Source organism: Aegilops tauschii, chromosome 2 (assembly GCF_002575655.3).
Source record: "Aegilops tauschii subsp. strangulata cultivar AL8/78 chromosome 2, Aet v6.0, whole genome shotgun sequence".
Taxonomy (NCBI): domain Eukaryota; kingdom Viridiplantae; phylum Streptophyta; class Magnoliopsida; order Poales; family Poaceae; genus Aegilops; species Aegilops tauschii.
The window spans coordinates 394,621,021-394,643,220 of NC_053036.3; the positions used below are offsets into that span (position 1 = coordinate 394,621,021).

Below are 22,200 nucleotides of genomic sequence, written 5' to 3' on the forward strand. Positions count from 1 at the left end.
TTCATCCACGGGCTCCTGTTCATCCATCCTCCACCGCGCGCTACTCCATTGGCTAATGTTCAACCAGCCCTCTCCACGGGCTCCTGTTCAACCACCCCTCCATGGGCTACTATTCATCCAGCCCTCCACCGTCTACTGTTCATCCAGCCCTCCACGGGGTGGTCCTGTTCATCCAGCCCTCCACGGGGTGGTCCTGTTCATCCAGCCCCAACCGGCTCGATCGGGGTCCTGTTCATCCAGAGGCAACACCACGGGGTCCTGTTCATCCACCCCCACCAGGAACTATTCATCCAACCCCCTCCCCCCAGCAACGCTCACTGTTCATCCAGAGGCAGCATCGATCGGCTTCAGTTAGCAGCAGTAGCAAAGGAATCGCTCGATCGGGTTCAGTTAACAGCCATCGATCGATCGCTCGAGTTCAGTAACGCGTAGCCTGCAGTGCAATCGCTCGGGTTCAGTTAGAGCCCAACGCCTCGCACCCACACGCGTGTGTGTACGAGAGAAACGCGCATCGCTCGGCCCCGACCACCCACCGTAACCGGGAACACCCCGATATTTTCCTCGCCCTCGCTTCTACCACGGTTTTTTCCGTCATGGATGGCCCAAATAATGTCATGCAGCTGCGTCTCCGGCCCGCCCAGGATGAAAAGCCCACTTTCTGTCATGATTTTTTGTCATAGAAGTAGGAGCCCACCACATCTATGATGATACCGGGTTTTGTCACAATTATCGTCATAGAAGTGTCATAAGTATGAGAGAAAAAAAATTTCGTTCGGCCCAAAATGTCACGGATGTGTCTTTTTTTGTAGTGTCGAGGAATTGCGGCATCTCCGATTTGCACCGAAGGCCGAAGTGTGAGAAGGCCCGGAATCCAGCTATCATTCCATGTTGATATGCCATCTCCGATTCTTTTTATTAAGCTCGTCTGTAGGGCCTCTCTGCCCACCACAATTGCCCTCCAAGTGGCTGATGCATGCTTCGGGATAGTTGCATCCATGAACTCACTGGTGGGAAAGTACTTTCCCTTCAAGACACGAGCACATAGGGATTCCGGATTCGTGATCAGCATCCACCCGTGTTTCCCAAGCAGAGCTAAGTTAAACATTTCCAAGTTTCTGAACCCCATCCCTCCTGCATTCTTTGGCTTGGTTAGTGAGTCCCAATCGATCCAGTGCAAAGATATGCGGTCAACTGAGCTACTCCACGTCTCCACCAATACCTTGCCATTTTTGATGAAAAACCCTTATATACCTTTTTCGTGTGCTTGAAGCAGCTCATCGAGAAGGCCGGGATCGCCTGTGCAACGGCCTTGATCCTGACCTCCCTCCCGGCACATGAAATAAGACGTTCAGTGCCCCCTTGAAGCTTGCTTCTGATCCTCTCGCCAAGGTATTCAAAAGTACCGCTGGTAATGCGTCCAAGGATGTTGGAAGACCCAGATATCGCTCATTAAATGCCTCCACAGTAATTCCCAACACTGTCTCGAGCTCCTGTTGAACTACATCAGGTGTGTTTGGACTGAAAAAGATAGAAATTTTGTCCCTATTAACACTTTGTCCCGAGCATTCTCCATAAATTCGAAGCACCTCATTCAACCTGGTCGCACTCGCCCTTTCTGCCTTCAGAAATATCAAACTGTCATCAACGAAGGGCAGGTGATTAACCCAAGGAGAACGAGGGCTAACCCGGATGCCTCTGTCAACATGGGCCCCTCCATAAAACTTTAGCAGTGAGGTAAAACCCTCTGCACAGGTAAGAAATAGAAACGGTGAACTAGGATCTCCCTGACGGAGACCTCTAGATGGTGTGAACTAGGGAAGTAATTGTCCATTCACTCGTACTATAAACCTTACCGAAGTTACACACTTCATCACAAGTCTGACAAACTGTGAACTAAAACCCAACCTTAGCATAATTGCCTCCAAAAAGTGCCATTCAACCCGGTCGTATGCCTTCATCATGTCAAGTTTGACGGCACAAGCAACATTCTTCCCTCTCTTCCGCCGTATCATAGCGTGAAAGCTCTCATAAGCGATGAGAACGTTGTCAGTAATGAGTCGGCCAGGCACAAATGCACTCTGCTCTTCACTGATTATCTCACCCACAAACACTCGTACCCTGTTTGTTATGCATTTTGAGGCAATCTTGTATAGAACAGGGCACAATGATATGGGCCGATATTGAGATATACGCTGCGGGTGACGCACCTTTGGGATCAAAGTGATAGACGTGTCGTTCATACCCTTAGGTAGGACTCCCCCATTCAAGAAATCGAGGACAACTAGAATTATATCATCTTTCAACAAGGACCAATGCCGCTGAAAAAATCCCGCTGTAAATCCGTCCACACCCAGCGCCTTTGACGGCGCCATTTGAAACAAAGTCGTCTTGACCTCCTCTGCAGCGTACGGTTTGTCGTGTTCTTCATTCATTTGTTCTGTCACTTTTGGAAGAACAAAGGCAAGAAGCTCGTCCATTGGTTTGAAACCCTGGCTTGTGTAGAGGGCTTCATAAAACCCTTGGACTTCTGCATGATTCTCGTCCGGCGTTTGACACGTGGAGCCATCCGCTCGTTCGAGCCCTTCTATCTTATTCATTCTCTGCCGCTGTGCTGCTTGGGCATGAAAATAGCCCATGTTATGATCCCCCTCTCGCAGCCAAGGAACCCGTGATCTCTGTCTTAACCAGATTTCCTCTTGCCTTAGTGCCTCTTGGAGCTGCTTAGCTATGGCCCTCTCTTCCTCGGACGGGCCATGTCTCCTCGGCCGGCGCCGCAGCCGGTGCAGCTTATCCCGCAGTTTCCGCACTTTCCGTGCGAGACACCAGAATTCCTTTGCCCCCCATGCAGTCAACTTAGTATGCATGTCATGCAACGCATTGAGTACGCCATCAAGACCATTCCGGCCAGCTCCCTTTTGCCATTCTCTAAGCACAAAATGATCATACTCAGAGTGTGTTTGCCATACCTCTTCATATCGGAAGTGCCTCGTAACTCTCTATCGATGTGCCACCCGATTATCACGTAAGTCGACCAGGACAAAGCAATGATTCGACTCCGTAGTGCTAATGTGGTGGACCGAAGTGTGCGGAAAGATCTGGGTAAGCTGTAGGTCCCCCAAACGTCTATCGAGTCTAGCTTTCACATTCGACTCACCGCTCTGCCCATTATCCCATGTATACTCCACTCCCTTCCATCCAAGATCTAGGAGCGAGCAATCATCAAGAGCTTCTCTGAACGCCCTCATCTGCCATTCCGGCCGTTCGGCATGAGAGAAGTGTTCAAAAGCAAACATTGTTTCGTTGAAATCCCCAACACAGAGCCAAGCATCATGCTGGATCTCAAACAGAGTACGAAGGGATCTCCAACTATGCCGTCTATCTTCCACCCGTGGAGCTCCATCAAAACCTGTCACTCTCCACTCTACAGAGTTTCGAGGCTTCTTACTGACCTTGACATTGATATGTGATGCGCTGTAGTTTTTCAGTTCCACCTCTATATCCGCGGACCAAAACATACTGATGCCCCCACTCAAATCATTGTTGTTTACTGCAAAACAACCCGCAAAACCAAGCTGATTCTGCAGGCTTTCCACTCTTTTTGCCGAAATCTTTGTCTCCATCAGAAAGAGGAGACTGGGTCCTTCTTGCTTCATAACATTGCGAAGCTCTCGAACTGTCTCCGGGTTCCCAAGCCCGCGACAGTTCCAGCTCATGCAACTCATTGTTTCCGGCAGGGCTGCTCCGCAGCCTCTGCCGATGCTTCTGAAGTGGTCGGAGTAGGTTTCTTCTTCTTGGCCTCCCGTTCCATCTCCCCCTCCGTTTCTCTTCCTGTCCCAAGACCCCCACTCAAGCTGCCATTCTCGATTGTATCACTGTTTTCCATATGCGGGCTGTTAGCCAGCAAAGGCATCTCAACTTTCCTGTACACTTGTTTTTGCACCTGAGGCCCCTCTTTGCGCTTATTCTGATTAACCTTGTTCTTCAGAGGAGATGTGACATCAGCTGCTCCCTTTGCCTCCGTAGATGACTGACGTGTTTCAGCCTTCCTGTCCTGTTCTGGGACATATTTGGCTCCCTTGATGAGCCATCCCCCGATGTGCCCCTCATCCTATCCTCTGGCGCTCGCAGACCTTTCCCAAAGGGTAGATCGCCATTAGCATCTCTGGTTCCAGGTGTAGGGCAGTAGAGGTCCCCGTGACCTAGACGGCCACAGGAAAAAACCAAAATGAGGAACATTTTCATAGAGTATATCATATGGATCCATGCCCTTCCTCCTCTTGGATTCAATCAGAATCCATCTCCTCAGAGGTTCGCCTGTTTGTCAATTTGACCTGCTATTGCTTTACTCCACTTTTCATCACACAGATTAAAGGGGAGATTGACAACTCTGGCCCATAACTGAAGCTTGTCAAATTGTAATTCAGAGGGACGCATGCACTCATCAAAATCCGAGAGAATCACAGCGTGTTTACTGTCATGCCATGGCGATCCCTCCCAAACTCGATCTCTATCTCTCTTAGTACGTAGCAAAATCTGCTACAAACATGTTCTCTCCCACAGATCGTTAAGCCAGACCTTTGGGATTACCCCACGCGGGACCAAGAGCAATAGTGATCGTATGGATGTGCAGAATATTTCGATAGAGAACCTTGCCCGCCACCATCCACTTCTCCTGCTCTCCTTCCTCAAGATCATCCACGACCAGCGGTGTAGCTTCCTCGTCGGTGATGTCCAACTTTCCTAGGGCCTCCGCCAGTTTCGCCCTCGCCGCCCTAGGGGATAGGGACTCCTTCTCTTTGCCTGCCGTAGAGGACGACGCCATCCTCCACTCGACCTGAGTTGCGCTCCGCCGGCAGATCCGACGAGCGCCGCCACGAGCCACCCGTAAACCCTATTCGCCTTTTCGCCAGGCACCGAGTTTTCCGGGGGAAAACTTTTTTTCCGTGTACAACATGTGGTCCAGTAACACCAGGATTGTTCGGAGAGGCAAATACTCTTCCTTTTTTTCTGAGTAGGCAAATACTCTTCTTGATTGCCATGTTTTGAAGTGGATTTTAATATATTTTTTGTTCACTTCCTGCAAAAGAATACACAAAATTCCTGCCAAATGTTCTTGTCTCTCTCTCTTTTTTTTACAACTAAATTTTCCTCTTTATTCACATGTGATAACACTTACATCCTTTAGTATCAGAGGAAGTAAAGCATTTGGAGCAACACCTAACCACTCATTACAAAAATTATTTCTAGCAGCACGCGCTAATTCATGTGCAACACCATTTGCCTCTCTTAGGACAGTATTGAAACCCGATAGTACTGAACTCACATGCCAAGCAATAACAATCATCAATGATGGCCGCTGCGTTACCTGCATACTGGCCCCTTCGTTCATGATCTCCATATAAGTTCCTCGTTTTCCGAGTTCACGATGATCCTATTGCACCGATATTGGCCCACTTCGTTCTTGTCTCTTAGCATGATGTAGTGTTACTTTTTTGTTTTGAGGTTGTTGTTTACTAATATACTTAGAAAAGAAAATAATTTTGTTAAACCGGCAATTTACAAGTTTCTTTTACAAATAATAAGTACTAGAAGGGTTGGGCGCACTTTGCTGCGCCGTTGATGTCGTTAGGTTTCTTCAAAAAATAACCCCTCTATTTCAAAATATAAGGTATATTACTTTTTAAAAAAAGTCAAACCTTTTAAGTTTGATCAAATTTGTAGAGAAATATACCGAAATCCATAATATCAAATTGGTACTTTTAAGTTCATCATGAAATGAATTTCCATACTTTTTTTGTTTAATATTATGGATGCCGATATTTTTTTCTCTAAACTTGGTCAAAGTTAAAGAAATTTGACTTTCAACAAAACTATACCCCTTATATTTTGGAATAGATGGAATAATTAGCTTGGTGGGTGGGGGAGATCATAGAGTGTGTTTTATTTTTATGTATAATGCAGTGATTTGGTGGGCCTTTTGTGGTGTGATTCTGTGTTATCCGCTAACCAACCTATATTTATGTAGGAAAATACGGTGGTCACATGTACATATTGGTGCTACAATATCACATGATGACGCTGACTTTTTTTTCCAGGTGATTGGAGGGTGCGCGGGATTGATATGTTTTTATGGACCAATTGCTGCTGATTTATGTGAAAAATTGTTGGCCCCGTCGAAATCGTAAACCAAATCCAAAACTAAACACTTCAATTGAATGGAATAGCTTCAAAATTAGGGAACATAGTGAATAAAAAAATTAAGAGAGCTTATGAAAGTGTTGACCCAGTGAAAACCGGTTGACCAAGTCTAAATTAAATACCTTAATTAATTGTGAGGCCTTAAAGATTAGGAAGCATGGTGTATAGTATAAAAGAATTGAATAAGATATCTTTGAGAAATTGTTTACCCGGTCAAAATTGATTGACCCAATTCTTATTGGAGACCTCAATTGAATGTGGGCTCTTTAAAATTATGGAGCTTAGTGTTATAGAGGATTCCCTATGTTTCAAATAATAAGATGTTCTACTTTTTTCTGAATTGGATGTAGATGCGTTTTAGTGTGTTTGTTCACTCATTTCAATCCGTATGTATAAAACGTCTTATAATTTGGAACAGAGGTGATACTTTACAAATTCCTCGGCATCTTCCTAGCCGATGAGGAAGTCTCAGCACCGAGCCAATCAACATAGACAGACTAGAAGACTCAATGTGACTTCCTTGTGAGTGCCAGAATAATCATGCAAAGTTGAGCTCCAATTCATCTTCATCAGTCAGCTGAGATGAAAGCTTGAGGTCTTGTTATCATCCTTATAATTACAAGCTCCATTCGGCCCAGAGACCCTGTCTTCAGCTCGACCAACTGTACTAGGGTAGTCCTGTCAAGTGTCAACACTGATGCTATGGGATCACAAGCACCTGAAAATCCTTTTCAAGTCTGCTCCTTGATTTGGCAATTAAGAATTTCAGCTCAGCCACCTGCGAGTCGATGTCATGGCACTCACAGCGGCGACATCAATTCTTCGTCCGGGTTACCAAATGACATGGGCTCTGCACTGCCACCATCACTGCACATGTAGTCTGCAGTGGCCTCATATCGAACCGGTGTCTGGGGATTGCTATCATTGATGCACTTGGCAGCCCGCTCCCCTAATTTCCTATTTCCATATTCCCTGCAGCAGTCGAAGATCCTTAACCACATTGTGGTTGGTGGCTCAAACGGCATGTGATCCACAAAATCCTCGAGCTCAACCATGTGTCCATGTTTGCCCAGCAGCTCAATCATGCACTCATAGTGCTCCATGCGAGGAAGGATGGATTCCTCAGTCATCAAAGTGAAATAACTCTTTCCCAACCCAACATGCCCCTCGCTGATACATGAAACTAGTGCACCGAGGAAAGTGACAGAGTCGGCCTTAATCCCTTGCGCCTGCATTTCATCAAACAATTCAAGCCCATACTCACCTTTGCCACTGTAAGCACAGCCAAGGATCATCGAATTCCACAGGATGACATCACGAGATGGCTGTGCCTCGAATATCCTGATGCCATAATCAAATAGCCTACACTTGCAGTACATGTCAATCAGTGCACTTTGCAGTATATCGTCAATCTCATAGCCACTTCTGATCATGTACGCATGAATCTCCATGCCGTGCTTAAGAAGAAAAATGTTGGCACAGGCTGCCAGTGCCGAACTGAACGTGGACTGGTTAGGAGTTACTTCAGATTGCATTTCACTCAGTGCATGCAGAGCTGCTTCACTCATGGAGTGGCGCTCATAGCCTGAAATAAGTGAATTCCAGGAGTATCGGTCTCTCTCTCCCATCTCGAATTGAAGAAGCAGTTCTGCACTCCTCAGGCATCCGCATTTGGAATACATCCTCACAAGAGCGTTCTTTAGGAAAGGGTAACTCAATAAACCACACTTGAAAGCGAATGCATGGACCTCCTCACCTTTCCTAATATCAAGCATCCCAGTACAAGCATTTAGCACCGAACCAAGTGTAACATCATCAAGCTCCTTTGTCTCCTTCCTCATCTGCTGGAACAAATGCAAAGCACCAGTCAGATCCGAGGACCTGATATAACCAGTCAACATAGCATTCCAGGACACTAAGTTACGCTCTTGCATCCTGTCGAACACTCGCTTTGCATCACCAATCCTCCCACAAGAAGCCAGTCCTGACAAAATTGAGGTCGACATTATTACGTCCTTCACTGGTGCCACGTTGAAGAGCCTTTGGGCTGCATCAATGGCACCACACTTGGCATACATATCCACCACTGAGCTCCGCACATGGATGTGGTGCTCGTACCCATGACGGAGCACAAAAGTATGCATGCACCGTCCTTCTTCAAGCGCATTGTTATCCCGGCAAGCAAGAAGTGCATGTGAGACGGTATAAACAAGCGGCCTAACTCCTGCCCGGACCATCCGAAAGAACATTTCAGCTGCCATATCCCCCATCCCAGCAAGAAGATACCGCCGGATGATGACATTCCACGAAATGGCATTAGGTTCAGAGATACCATCAAATGCCTGCCTCGCATCTGCAAGTAAGTGGCACTTCCCATACACATCAACCAGCGCTGTGCCAAGAATCACATTGGACTGGAAGTCCCGCTTGGAGATATGGCCGTGGAGCTGCTGGGCACCACACGGGTTGAGGCACTCTGAGCAGCAGGCGAGCACGGATGCCATTGTGACATCGTTGGGGCGAACGCCACGGGAGTACATATCGGCAAAGAGGGAAAGCGCCTCTGTGGGTTTCCCGGCGCGGGAGGAAGCGTAGATGATGGCGTTCCAAGAACCGCCGTCACGGCGCGGCATTAAGTCAAACAACTCCCGCGCGTCCGCGAGGCCGCCGCAGGCAGCAAGAGACTCGATGGCGCGGTTGAATAGGAAGGTGGGGACTGATGAGCGGTTGAATTGGGAGGCGGAGGAGGCGAAGTGGGTCGTGATGCGGCGGGCGGCCGAGAGGGAGCCGTGGTGGGTGGCCAGACGGAGGAGGGAGGCGTAGAGCGAGGAGGGTATAGGGGAGGAGGAACAGGAAGGGGTGAGATTGTCTATGGCGGCGAAGAGTCTTCCGGCGGCTATTTGGGCAGAGATTGCGGACACAGTTGCGGCGGAAGTAGAGGCACCGGCGGCGGCCGCGGCCATGGTGGTGTGGTCTGGCGGTAGGAGAATGGAAGAGGGACAGGCTGCTTTGCTTTTCTTTTTTATTTCCTTTTCATTTTGGGAGACCTATGTATTACTATGTGGCCAAGCCTAAGTTTTTTTTTTTAGAGAAAAGTTCAAGCCTAGACGGGGGTGGAATTCCCTATTTGCCGCTCGTTACGTCGAACTGTCGACGCAACGCACAGAGCTGGCGATCGAAGCGCTCACGTGGGCCGGCCCGTTAATCAATTGGGGCACTTTCCGGTTTTGCGAACCTTCTAGAGTTTCCCAACCGGGTTTTTCTGGTTTTGGGAAACTTCTAGAAGGTTCCAAGAACCTTTTTTTTCTTTAGTCGATTTTTCTGTTTCTTTTTTTTCTTTCTTTTCTTTTCTTTTTCTATTTCTTTTTTTCGTTTCCTTTATATTTCAAGTCCATTTTTTAAAAACAAATCAGGTTTCAAATTTTGTTCAGAAACTGAAAAAATGTTCGTACTTTTAAAATATTACAATTTTATAAAAAAATTCATGCTTTCAAAAATTGTTCATAAATTCAAATAAATGTTCGCATTTTCAAAAAATTGTTCGGGCATTTCAAAAATTGTTCAGAATGTTTTTGTTCATTTTCACATACTGACCAGGATTTCAAAACATGTTCATGTTTTCAAAAATTGTTCTTGTTTTCAAATTTTTGTTCACGTATTAAAAAATGTTCACGTTTCAAATTTGTTTGGAATTTCTAAAATTGTTCTCCGTTTCTAACTTTGGTCTAAAAATAAAAAATATGTTCAGGATTTTAAAAATTGTTCCCATTTTGTTTGGAATGCTTTTTCTTTGTTTTTTTTTCCTGTTTTTTTGTTTCCCTATTTATTTTTTCTTTTGTCCTGCTTTTTTTCATAAAAACGTTCAAAATTTGTTCGCATGTCGAAAATTTGTTCGCAAGTTGAAAAAGCATTCTCAAAATTTTAAAAATGTTCACATTTTTGCAAGAAGTTCAAAAAATGCAAAAAAATGTTTAGAATAGACGAAATTTGTTTGCCTTTCCAACCCAGGATTTTATAAAATAAAAGATTGCATTTTTTTATAAAAAAATGTTCGTGTTTTACAAAATTTGTTCAAAGATTTCAAAAAATATTCTGGATTTCGATTTTTTGTTCACGTATTCAATAGATGTTTGTGCTTCCAAATTTGTTTGGCATTTTCGAAAATGTTCTTCTAAAATTTTAAAAAATATCCGTGCTTTAGAAAATTGTTCACAAATTCTAAAAAAATCATGTTTACGAAAAACGTTTGGAAATTCAAAATTTGTTCGTGATATCAAAATTGATTGCTTTTGTCAAAAAGTAATCGTACGTTCAAAAATTTAATTAAAATTTTGAAATTTGTAAAGGATTTTTTCAAGCAGTATTAAGTCTTATAGTTTCGTTTGTTCTTTTAGGGTTTCTCTGTACATTGGTCCACCGAGCTCTTCCTGTGTTCAAATCCCAGCTACCGCGCCCTACCTTTTTGCGATTTTCACCTGGTTTTCGCCGCGCACTTCAATGGGCCGGCCCAATCGGCGCTCGTGAACGACTTGCTTGTGCGAATGCGCAGCATTTTGACGCAGAGTGCGTCACATAGGAACTCCCCTGTTGATCGAATCACAACGATGATGCTTTTACATTTTGCGGAATGACTTAGACAGTAACGGGCCGGCCTAGTTTGGGGCGCTGCAGGTGCCCGTTTGCAGAATACACATTAACGGGCGCCTGCAGCGCCAAATAGGATTCGCCCCCTAACCCACTACCTATTTTTTCTAACCATGCAACCATGCTACATACTGTAAATCCCATTTTTTACATTACATTATGCATGCAATGCAGCCACATCATAAATTCATGCATGTTAATTGTTCCCAGTTTATTTTTTGCACTAGATTTTAGATTTTGTATTGAGGATATATGTGTTGGGCGATTGTAGCATATCTATGTTGTTGACCCTTTACATTTTTGTTAGAAACGATACTATTTTAATTGAAATTCAATTTTTATACACTTTGTATGTTTTTTAGGTTACATTTTCCTTCCATTAGTTTTAGATGTTTTCTGCAAATATTTTATGCATTTATTTTTGCAAGATTTTCCGCAGCAACGCACGGGCGCATCATCTACTTCTTGGAGCAGGGCGATTCGGAGACTAGGCTTAGTAAATTAAAGAAAAAATAAATATTAAAAAGTGATTTTGTTTGTCATGCAAAATGCTCTGGGATGCGAGGTGCGTGCAAAAGGGCGTGTTTGGTTACTCGCATGCAATTTGTCAACATTGCATACTTGACCTAGTTTAGCCTGGCTGAGCAAAAACAAGTAAAAAACAAACATTTGCATGTTGTTTGATTGCCCGCATTGCATCAATGGCCATTTTAGGGCCGGTTGTTTGGTTGTCCGCATATGTGCTTCAGAGGTGAGCAGATGTAAACCACAGTTATTTCTGTGTGCGTACACGTATGTTTCCTGCTCACCCTTTCAAATGTGATGGCCTTACCACCACATTGGCATCACAAAACAGTAGGCAGAACATAAGAACAACATTACCTAATTAATAGCACATGACAGATAAACAAGCGATAAACAGGGGCTCAGTCTCTCAGAGTTGCTCACAGGGGCATGGTGTGCATGCATGCGTTCATAGGGGTGAGTGTATGTGAGCAACTTCGATTGTATTGTGTTAAAGAAACAATGCATACTACTAGTAGGGATAAGTTTTAAGACAACTGGGGCATCCCATACCCCTGCTTGACACCAGGGTTCTGATCCCTAGGCAAAATATGGACAGTTTCACAAGAGAAGTTCAGACCATCATCACTAACAAGTTCATACTAACAGGCAATCTAGAGGGCGAGGCTAATGTTGCCGATGCAGCTGTGCCTGATGCAGCGGACCCTGTGTTGGGGAACGTAGTAATTTTTCTTAAAAAATTCCTATGCACACGCAAGATCATGGTGATGCATAGCAACGAGAGAGGAGAGTGTTGTCCACGTACCCTCGTAGACCGTAAGCGGAAGCGTTATGACAACGCGGTTGATGTAGTCGTACGTCTTCACGATCGACCGATCCTAGCACCGAAGGTACGGCACCTCAGCGATCTGCACACGTTCGGTTCGGTGACGTCCCACGAACTCACGATCCAGCAGAGTGTCGGGGAAGAGCTTCGTCAGCACGACGGCGTGATGACGGTGATGATGAAGTTACCGGCACAGGGCTTCGCCTAAGCACTACAACGATATGACCGAGGTGGATTATGGTGGAGGGGGCACCGCACACGGCTAAGAGATCAATGATCAACTTGTGTGTCTATGGGGTGCCCCCTCCCCCGTATATAAAGGAGTGGAGGAGGGGGAGGGGGCCGGCCTCCTAGGCACGCCCCAAGGGGAGTCCTACTCCCACCGAGAGTAGGATTCCCCCCTTTCCCTAGTTGGATTAGGAGAGAAGGAAGGGGGAGGAAGGAGGAAGGAAAGGGGGGGCCCTCCCAATTCGGATTGGGCTTGGGGGGGCGTGCCCACTCCTTTGCTCCCTTCTCCTCTCTCCCACTATGGCCCAATAAGGCCCATATACCTCCCGGGGGGTTCCGGTAACCTCCCGGTACACCGGTAAATGCCCGATCTCACCCGGAAACATTCCGATGTCCAAATATAGTCGTCCAATATATCGATCTTTATGTCTCGACCATTTCGAGACTCCTCGTCATGTCTATGATCATATCCGGGACTCCGAACTACCTTCGGTACATCAAAACACATAAACTCATAATACGATCGTCACCGAACGTTAAGCTTGCGGACCCTACGGGTTCGAGAACTATGTAGACATGACCGAGACACGTCTCCGGTCAATAACCAATAGCGGAACCTGGATGCTCATATTGGCTCCTACATATTCTACGAAGATCTTTATCGGTCAAACCGCATAACAACATACGTTGTTCCCTTTGTCATCGGTATGTTACTTGCCCGAGATTCGATCGTCGGTATCTCAATACCTAGTTCAATCTCGACACCGGCAAGTCTCTTTACTCGTTCCGTAATGCATCATCCCGTAACTAACTCATTAGTCACATTGCTTGCAAGGCTTATAGTGATGTGCATTACCGAGAGGGCCCAGAGATACCTCTCCGACAATCGGAGTGACAAATCGTAATCTCGATCTATGCCAACTCAACAAACACCATCGGAGACACCTGTAGAGCACCTTTATAATCACCCAGGTACGTTGTGACGTTTGGTAGCACACAAAGTATTCCTCCGATATTCGGGAGTTGCATAATCTCATAGTCATAGGAACATGTATAAGTCATGAAGAAAGCAATAACAACATACTAAACGATCAAGTGCTAAGCTAACGGAATGGGTCAAGTCAATCACATCATTCTCTAATGATGTGATCCCGTTAATCAAATGATAACTCATGTCTATGGCTAGGAAACTTAACCATCTTTGATTCAATGAGCTAGTCAAGTAGAGGCATACTAGTGACACTCTGTTTGTCTATGTATTCACACATGTACTAAGTTTTAGTTAATACAATTCTAGCATGAATAATAAACATTTATCATGATATAAGGAAATATAAATAACAACTTTATTATTGCCTCTAGGGCATATTTCCTCCAGTCTCCCACTTGCACTAGAGTCAATAATCTAGTTCACATCGCCATGTGATTTAACACCAATAGTTCACATCACCATGTGATTAACACCCATAGTTCATATTGCCATGTGACCAACACTCAAAGGGTTTACTAGAGTCAGTAATCTTAGTTCACATCGCCGTGTGATTAACACCCAAAGAGTACTAAGGTGTGATCATGTTTTGCTTGTGAGAGAAGTTTAGTCAACGGGTCTGCCATATTCAGATCCGTATGTATTTTGCAAATTTCTATGTCAACAATGCTCTGCACGGAGCTACTCTAGCTAATTGCTCCCACTTTCAATATGTATCCAGACTGAGACTTAGAGTCATCTGGATCAGTGTCAAAACTTGCATCGACGTAACCCTTTACGACGAACCTTTTGTCACCTCCATAATCGAGAAATATATCCTTATTCCACTAAGGATAATTTTGACCGCTGTCCAGTGATCTACTCCTAGATCACTATTGTACTCCCTTGCCAAACTCAGTGTAGGGTATACAATAGATCTGGTACACAGCATGGCATACTTTATTGAACCTATGGCTGAGGCATAGGGAATGACTTTCATTCTCTTTCTATCTTCTGCCGTGGTCGGGCTTTGAGTCTTAATCAATTTCACACCTTGTAACACAGGCAAGAACTCTTTCTTTGACTGTTCCATTTTGAACTACTTCAAAATCTTGTCAATGTATGTACTCACTGAAAAAACTTATCAAGCTTCTTGATCTATCTCTATAGATCTTGATGCTCAATATGTAAGCAGCTTCACTGAGGTCTTTCTTTGAAAAACTCCTTTCAAAAACTCCTTTATGCTTTCCAGAAAATTCTACATTATTTCCGATCAACAATATGTCATTCCCATATACTTATCAGAAATGTTGTAGTGCTCCCACTCACTTTCTTGTAAATACATGCTTCACCACAAGTCTGTATAAAACTATATGCTTTGATCAACTCATCAAAGTGTACATTCCAACTCCGAGATGCTTGCACCAGTCCATAGATGGATCGCTCGAGCTTGCACATTTTGTTAGCACCTTTAGGATCGACAAAACCTTCTGGTTGCATCATATACAACTCTTCTTTAAGAAATCCATTAAGGAATGTAGTTTTGACATCCATTTGCCAGATTTCATAAAATGTGGCAACTTGCTAACATGATTCGGACAGACTTAAGCATCGCTACGAGTGAGAAAATCTCATTGTAGTCAACACCTTGAACTTTGTCAAGAACCTTTTTCGACAAGTCTAGCTTTGTAGATAGTAACACTACTATCAGCGTCTGTCTTCCTCTTGAAGATCCATTTATTTTCTATGGCTTGCCGATCATCGGGCAAGTCAACCAAAGTCCATACTTTGTTCTCATACATGGATCCCATCTCAGATTTCATGGCCTCAAGCCATTTCGCGGAATCTGGGCTCATCATCGCTTCCTCATAGTTCGTAGGTTTGCCATGATCAAGTAACATGACCTCCAGAACAGGATTACCGTACCACTCTGGTGCGGATCTCACTCTGGTTGACCTACGAGGTTCGGTAGTAACTTGATCTGAAGTTACATGATCATCATCATTAGCTTCCTCACTAATTGGTGTAGGAGTCACAAGAACAGATTTCTGTGATGAACTACTTTCCAATAAGGGAGCAGGTACAATTGCCTCATCAAGTTCTACTTTCCTCCCACTCACTTCTTTCGAGAGAAACTCCTTCTCTAGAAAGGATCCATTCTTAGCAACGTATGTCTTGCCTTCGGATCTATGATAGAAGGTGTACCCAATTGTCTCCTTTGGGTATCCTATGAAGACACATTTCTCCGATTTGGGTTTGAGCTTATCAGGATGAAACTTTTTCACATTAGCGTCGCAACCCCAAACTTTAAGAAACGACAACTTTGGTTTCTTGCCAAACCACAGTTCATATGGTGTCGTCTCAACGGATTTAGATGTTGCCCTATTTAACTTGAATGCAGCTATCTCTAATGCATAACCCCAAAACGATAGTGGTAAATCGGTAAGAGACATCATAGATTGCACCATATCTAATAAAGTACGGTTACGATGTTCGGACACACCATTACGCTGTGGTGTTCCAGGTGGCGTGAGTTGCGAAACTATTCCACATTGTTTCAAATGAAGACCAAACTCGTAACTCAAATATTCTCCTCCATGATCAGATCGTAGAAACTTTATTTTCTTATTACGATGATTTTCCACTTCACTCTGAAATTATTTAAACTTTTCAAATGTTTCAGATTTATGTTTCATCAAGTAGATATACCCATATCTGCTCAAATCATCTGTGAAGGTCAGAAAATAACGATACCCACCGTGAGCCTCAACATTCATTGGACCGCATACATCAGTATGTATAATTTCCAATAAGTCAGTTGCTCGCTCCATTGTTCCGGAGAACGGAGTCTTAGTCATCTTGTCCATGAGGCATGGTTCGCAAGCATCAAGTGATTCATAATCAAGTGATTCCAAAAGCCCATCAGCATGGAGTTTCTTCATGCGCTTTACACCAATATGACCCAAACGGCAGTGCCACAAATAAGTTGCACTATCATTATTAAACTTATATCTTTTGGCTTCAATATTATGAAGATGTGTATCACTATGATCGAGATCCAACAAACCATTTTCATTGGGTGTATGACCATAGAACGTTTTATTCATGTAAACAGAACAACAATTATTCTCTGACTTAAATGAATAACCGTATTGCAATAAACATGATCAAATCATATTCATGCTCAACGCAAACACCAAATAACATTTATTTAGGTTCAACACTAATCCCGAAAGTATAGGGAGTGTGCGATGATGATCATATCAATCTTGGAACCACTTCCAACACACATCGTCACTTCACCCTTAACTAGTCTATGTTCATTCCGCAACTCCCGTTTCGAGTTACTACTCTTAGCAACTGAACCAGTATCAAATGCCGAGGGGTTGCTATAAACACTAGTAAAGTACACATAAATAACATGTATATCAAATATACCTTTGTTCACTTTGCCATCCTTCTTATGTGCCAAGTATCTAGGGCAGTTCCACTTCCAGTGACCATTTGCATTGCAGTAGAAGCACTCAGTCTGAGGCTTAGGTCCAGACTTGGGCTTCTTCACTTGAGCAGCAACTTGCTTGCCGTTCTTCTTGAAGTTCCCCTTCTATCCCTTTGCCCTTTTCTTAAAACTAGTGGTCTTGTTAACCATCAACGCTTGATGCTCTTTCTTGATTTCTACCTTAGTCGATTGCAGCATCGCGAAGAGTTCGGGAATTACTTTCGTCATCTCTTGCATATTATAGTTCATCACGAAGTTCTAGTAACTTGGTGATAGTGACTAGAGAATTCTGTCAATCACTATCTTATCTGGAAGATTAACTCCCACTCGATTCAAGTGATTGTAGTACCCAGACAATCTGAGCACATGCTCACTGGTTGAGCTATTCTCCTCCATCTTGTAGGCAAAGTACTGTCAGAGGTCTCATACCTCTCGACACGGGCATGAGTATGAGATACCAATTTCAACTCTTGGAACATCTTATATGCTCCATGGCGTTCAAAACATTTTTGAAGTCCCGGTTCTAAGCCGTAAAGCATGGTGCACTAAACTATCAAGTAGTCATCATACCGAGCTTTGTCAAACGTTCATAACGTCTGCATCTGCTCCTGCAATCGGTCTGTCACCTAGCGGTGCATCAAGGACATAATTCTTCTGTGCAGCAATGAGGATAATCCTCAGATCACGGATCCAATCCGCGTCATTGCTACTAACATCTTTCAACTTAGTTTTCTCTAGGAACATATCAAAAATAAAACGGGGGAGCTAAACACGAGCTATTGATCTACAACATAGATATGCTAATACTACCAAGACTAAGTTCATGATAAATTTAAAGTTCAATTAATCATATTACTTAAGAACTCCCACTTAGATAGACATCCCTCTAATAATCTAAGTGATCACGTGATCCATATCAACTAAACCATGTCCGATCATCACGTGAGATGCAGTAGTTTTCAATGGTGAACATCACTATGTTGATCATATCTACTATATGATTCACACTCGACCTTTCGGTCTCAGTGTTCCGAGGCCATATCTGCATATGCTAGGCTCGTCAAGTTTAACCCAAGTATTCTGCGTGTGCAAAACTGGCTTGCACCCGTTGTATGTGAACGTAGAGCTTATCACACCCGATCATCACGTGGTGTCTCGGCACGACGAACTTTCACAACAGTGCATACTCAGGGAGAACACTTATACCTTGAAATTTAGTGAGAGATCATCTTATAATGCTACCGTCGAACTAAGCAAAATAAGATGCATAAAGGATAAACATCACATGCAATCAATATAAGTGATATGATATGGCTAACATCATCTTGTGCCTTTGATCTCCATCTCCAAAGCACCGTCGTGATCACCATCATCACCGGCGCGACACCTTGATCTCCATCGTAGCATCGTTGTCGTGTCGCCAACTATTGCTTCTACGACTATCGCTTTCGCTTAGTGATAAAGTAAAGCAATTACATGGCGATTGCATTTCATACAATAAAGCGACAACCATATGGCTCTTGTCAGTTGCCGATAACTTTGTCGCAAAACATGATCATCTCATACAATAAAATTTAGCATCATGTCTTGACCATATCACATCACAACATGCCCTGCAAAAACAAGTTAGACATCCTCTACTTTGTTGTTGCAAGTTTTACGTGGCTGCTACGGGCCGAGCAAGAACCGTTCTTACCTACGCATCAAAACCACAACTATATTTCGTCAAGTATGTGCTGTTTTAACCTTCAACAAGGACCGGGCGTAGCCACACTCGATTCAACTAAAGTTGGAGATACTGACACCCGCCAGCCACCTGTGTGCGAAGCACGTCGGTAGAACCAGTCTCGCGTAAGCGTACGCGTAATGTCGGTCTGGGCCGCTTCATCCAACAATACCGCCGAATCAAAGTATGACATGCTGGTAAGCAGTATGACTAGTACAGCCCACAACTCACTTGTGTTCTACTCGCGCATATAACATCTACGCATAAACCTGACTCGGATGCCACTGTTGGGGAACGTAGTAATTTCAAAAAAATTCCTACACACACGCAAGATCATGGTGATGCATAGCAACGAGAGAGGAGAGTGTTGTCCATGTACCCTCGTAGACCGTAGGCGGAAGCGTTATGAAAACACGGTTGATGTAGTTGTACGTCTTCATGATTGACCGATCCTAGCACCGAAGGTACGACACCTCCGTGATCTGCACACGTTCGGCTTGGTGACGTCCCACGAACTCACAATCCAGCAGAGTGTCGGGGAAGAGCTTCGTCAGCACGAGGCGTGATGACGGTGATGATGAAGCTACCGGTGCAGGGCTTCGCCTAAGCACTACGACAATATGATCGAGTGGATTATGGTGGAGGGGGCACCACACATGGCTAAGAGATCAATGATCAACTTGCGTGTCTATGGGGTGCCACCCTCCCTCGTATATAAAGGAGTGGAGGAGGGGGAGGAGGCCGGTGAGGGAGTCCTAGATTAAGGGGTCCTCGGGCGTCCGAACTATGTAACGTGGGCCGAACTGATGGGCTGTGAAGATACAAGACCGAAAACTCTCCCCCGTGTCCGGATGGGACTCTCCTTGGCGTGGAAGGCAAGCTTGGCGCCCGGATATGAAAGATTCCTTTCTCTGTAACCGACTTTGTACAACCCTAGTCCCCCCCGGTGTCTATATAAACCGGAGGGTTTAGTCCGTAGGGGCAATCCTAATCATACAGGCTAGACTTCTAGGGTTTTAGCCATTACGATCTCGTGGTAGATCAACTCTTGTAATAATCATATTCATCAAGATCAATCAAGCAAGAAGTAGGGTATTACCTCCATAGAGAGGGCTGAACCCGGGTAAACATCGTGTCCCCTGTCTCGTGTTACCATCGACCTTAGACGCACAGTTTGGGACCCCCTACCCGAGATCCGCCAGTTTTGACACCGACATTGGTCTTTCATTGAGAGTTCCGCTGTGTCATCTTCAAGAGGTTCGATGGCCCCGTCAATCATCTACAACAATGCTGTCCAGGGGGAAGTCTTCCTCCCCGGACAGATCTTCGTATTCGGCGGCTTCGCACTACGGGCCAACTCGCTTGGCCATCTAGAGCAGATCAACAGCTATGCCCCTGGCCATCAGGTCAGATTTGGAAGCTTGAACTACGTCGCTGATATCCGCGGAGACTTGATCTTTGATGGATTCGAGCCCACGGTAGCCTCTCCCTGCCACCGCGATGAACATGACTTAAATCTGTCATCGGACCGTACCAAGGAGATAGCGCCTGTATGTAACGCCCACGATGCGGCTATATCTCCCACGTGTCGAGGCACGACTTAGAGGCATAACCGAATTGTGGTTTTGTCGCAAGAAGGGTCATCTTCACACAATCCCATGTAATGAACAAGAATGGGATAACGAGAGTTGGCTTACAATCGCCACTTCACATAATACATAAATATAATTCATACATCATCCAAAATCCACACATAGACCGACTACGGTCAAATCCAAATGAAAACGAGATAACCCCAAATGCTAGATCCCCGATCGTCCCAACTAGGCTCCACTACTGATCATCAGGAAAAGACACATAGTAACGACCACGTTCCTCGTCGAACTCCCACTTGAGCTCGGTTGCGTCATTTGCACTGGCATCGTCGGCACCTGCAATTGTTTTGGTAGAATCTGCGAGTCACGAGGACTCAGCAATCTGACACCCGCGAGATCAAGACTATTTAAGCTTATAGGAAAGGATGGTGTAATGAGGTGGAGCTGCAGCAGGCACTAAGCATATATGGTGGCTAACATACGTGAATGAGAGCGAGAAGAGAAGCAACGGAATGGTCGTCAACTAGTAATGACCAAGAAGTGATCCTGAACTCCTACTTACGCCAAACATAACCCAGAAACCATGTTCACTTCCCTGACTCCGCCGAGAAGAGATCATCACGGCTACACACGCGGTTGATGTATTTTAATTAAGTCAAGTGACAAGTTCTCTACAACCGGACTTTAACAAATTCCCATCTGCCTCATAACCGCGGGCACGGCTTTCGAAAGATAATACCCTGCAGGGGTGTCCCAACTTAGCCCATCATAAGCTCTCACGGTCAACGAAGGATAAACCTTCTCCCGGAAAGACCCGATCAGTCTCGGAATCCCGGTTTACAAGACATTTCGACAATGGTAAAACAAGACCAGCAAAGCCGCCCGATGTGCCGACAAATCCCGATAGGAGCTACACATATCTCGTTCTCAGGGCACAACGGATGAGCCAGACGTCGGGTTGGCATAGACCCTGGTTGCCCAGGGGGCGCCGGACATCGCTCGGTTTTGGGCCAGCACTCGAAGGAGCACTGGTCCGGGGGTTTAAATAAAGATGACCCTCAGGCTCGCGAAAACCCAAGGGAAAATGTAGGTGGTCAAATGGTAAAACCAAGGTTGGGCCTTGCTGGAGGAGTTTTATTCAAGGCAAACTGTCAAGGGGGTCCCATAAATCACCCAACCGCGTAAGGAACGCAAACTCAAGGAACATAATACCGGTATGACGGAAACTAGGGCGGCAAGAGTGGAACAAAACACCAGGCATAAGGCCGAGCCTTCCACCCTTTACCAAATATATAGATGCATTAATTAAATAAGAGATATTGTGGTATCCAAAAATATCCATGTTCCAACATGGAGCCAACTTCATCTTCACCTGCAACTAGCAACGCTATAAGAAGGGCTGAGCAAAAGCGGTAACTTAGCCAAACAACGGTTTGCTAGGAAAGGATGGTTAGAGGCTTGACATGGCAATATGGGAGGCATGATATAGCAAGTGGTAGGTAGCGCAGCCTGGCAAAAGAACGAACAACTAGCAAAGCAAAGATAGAAGTGATTTCGAGGGTATGGTCATCTTGCCTGCAAGGTTCTCAGAGTTGTCGAAAGCTTGATCCTCGTAAGCGTACTCAACAGGTTCCTCGTTCACGAACTCGTCTCCCGGCTCTACCCAAAACAAGAACACAAGCAACGGAACCACAATCAAACACGGGAAATGCACAAACAACATGATGCAATACATGAATGATATGCGATGCATATGCGTGCTCCGGAGGGAAAATGATGAACAAGGTACTAACTTGGCAAACCAAGCATGCTACTGGAAAGATGAGATGATTTCGGTCGAAATCGATATAAAGATCACCGGAAACGGATGCACGGTTTGCAAATGGCAAGCAAAACAAGAATGACACGAATCTGTGATTAACAGCATGATAGCACTTAGAATGCAACAAGTAACTATGCTACAGCACTCCAACATAGCAACAAAGCATATGG

At 44.8% G+C, this 22,200-nt stretch overlaps 1 protein-coding gene across 1 annotated transcript; it reads right to left on the bottom strand.

Moving 5' to 3' along the window:
• Positions 1 to 6,585: 6,585 nt before the first annotated feature.
• Positions 6,586 to 9,230, bottom strand: LOC109750736 (pentatricopeptide repeat-containing protein At3g26540). The gene has a single exon (XM_020309686.4). The coding sequence runs from the start codon at positions 9,159 to 9,161 to the stop codon at positions 6,999 to 7,001; it is 2,163 nt and encodes a 720-aa protein (XP_020165275.1). The 5' UTR covers positions 9,162 to 9,230; the 3' UTR covers positions 6,586 to 6,998.
• Between the last annotated feature and the right edge of the window lie 12,970 nt (positions 9,231 to 22,200).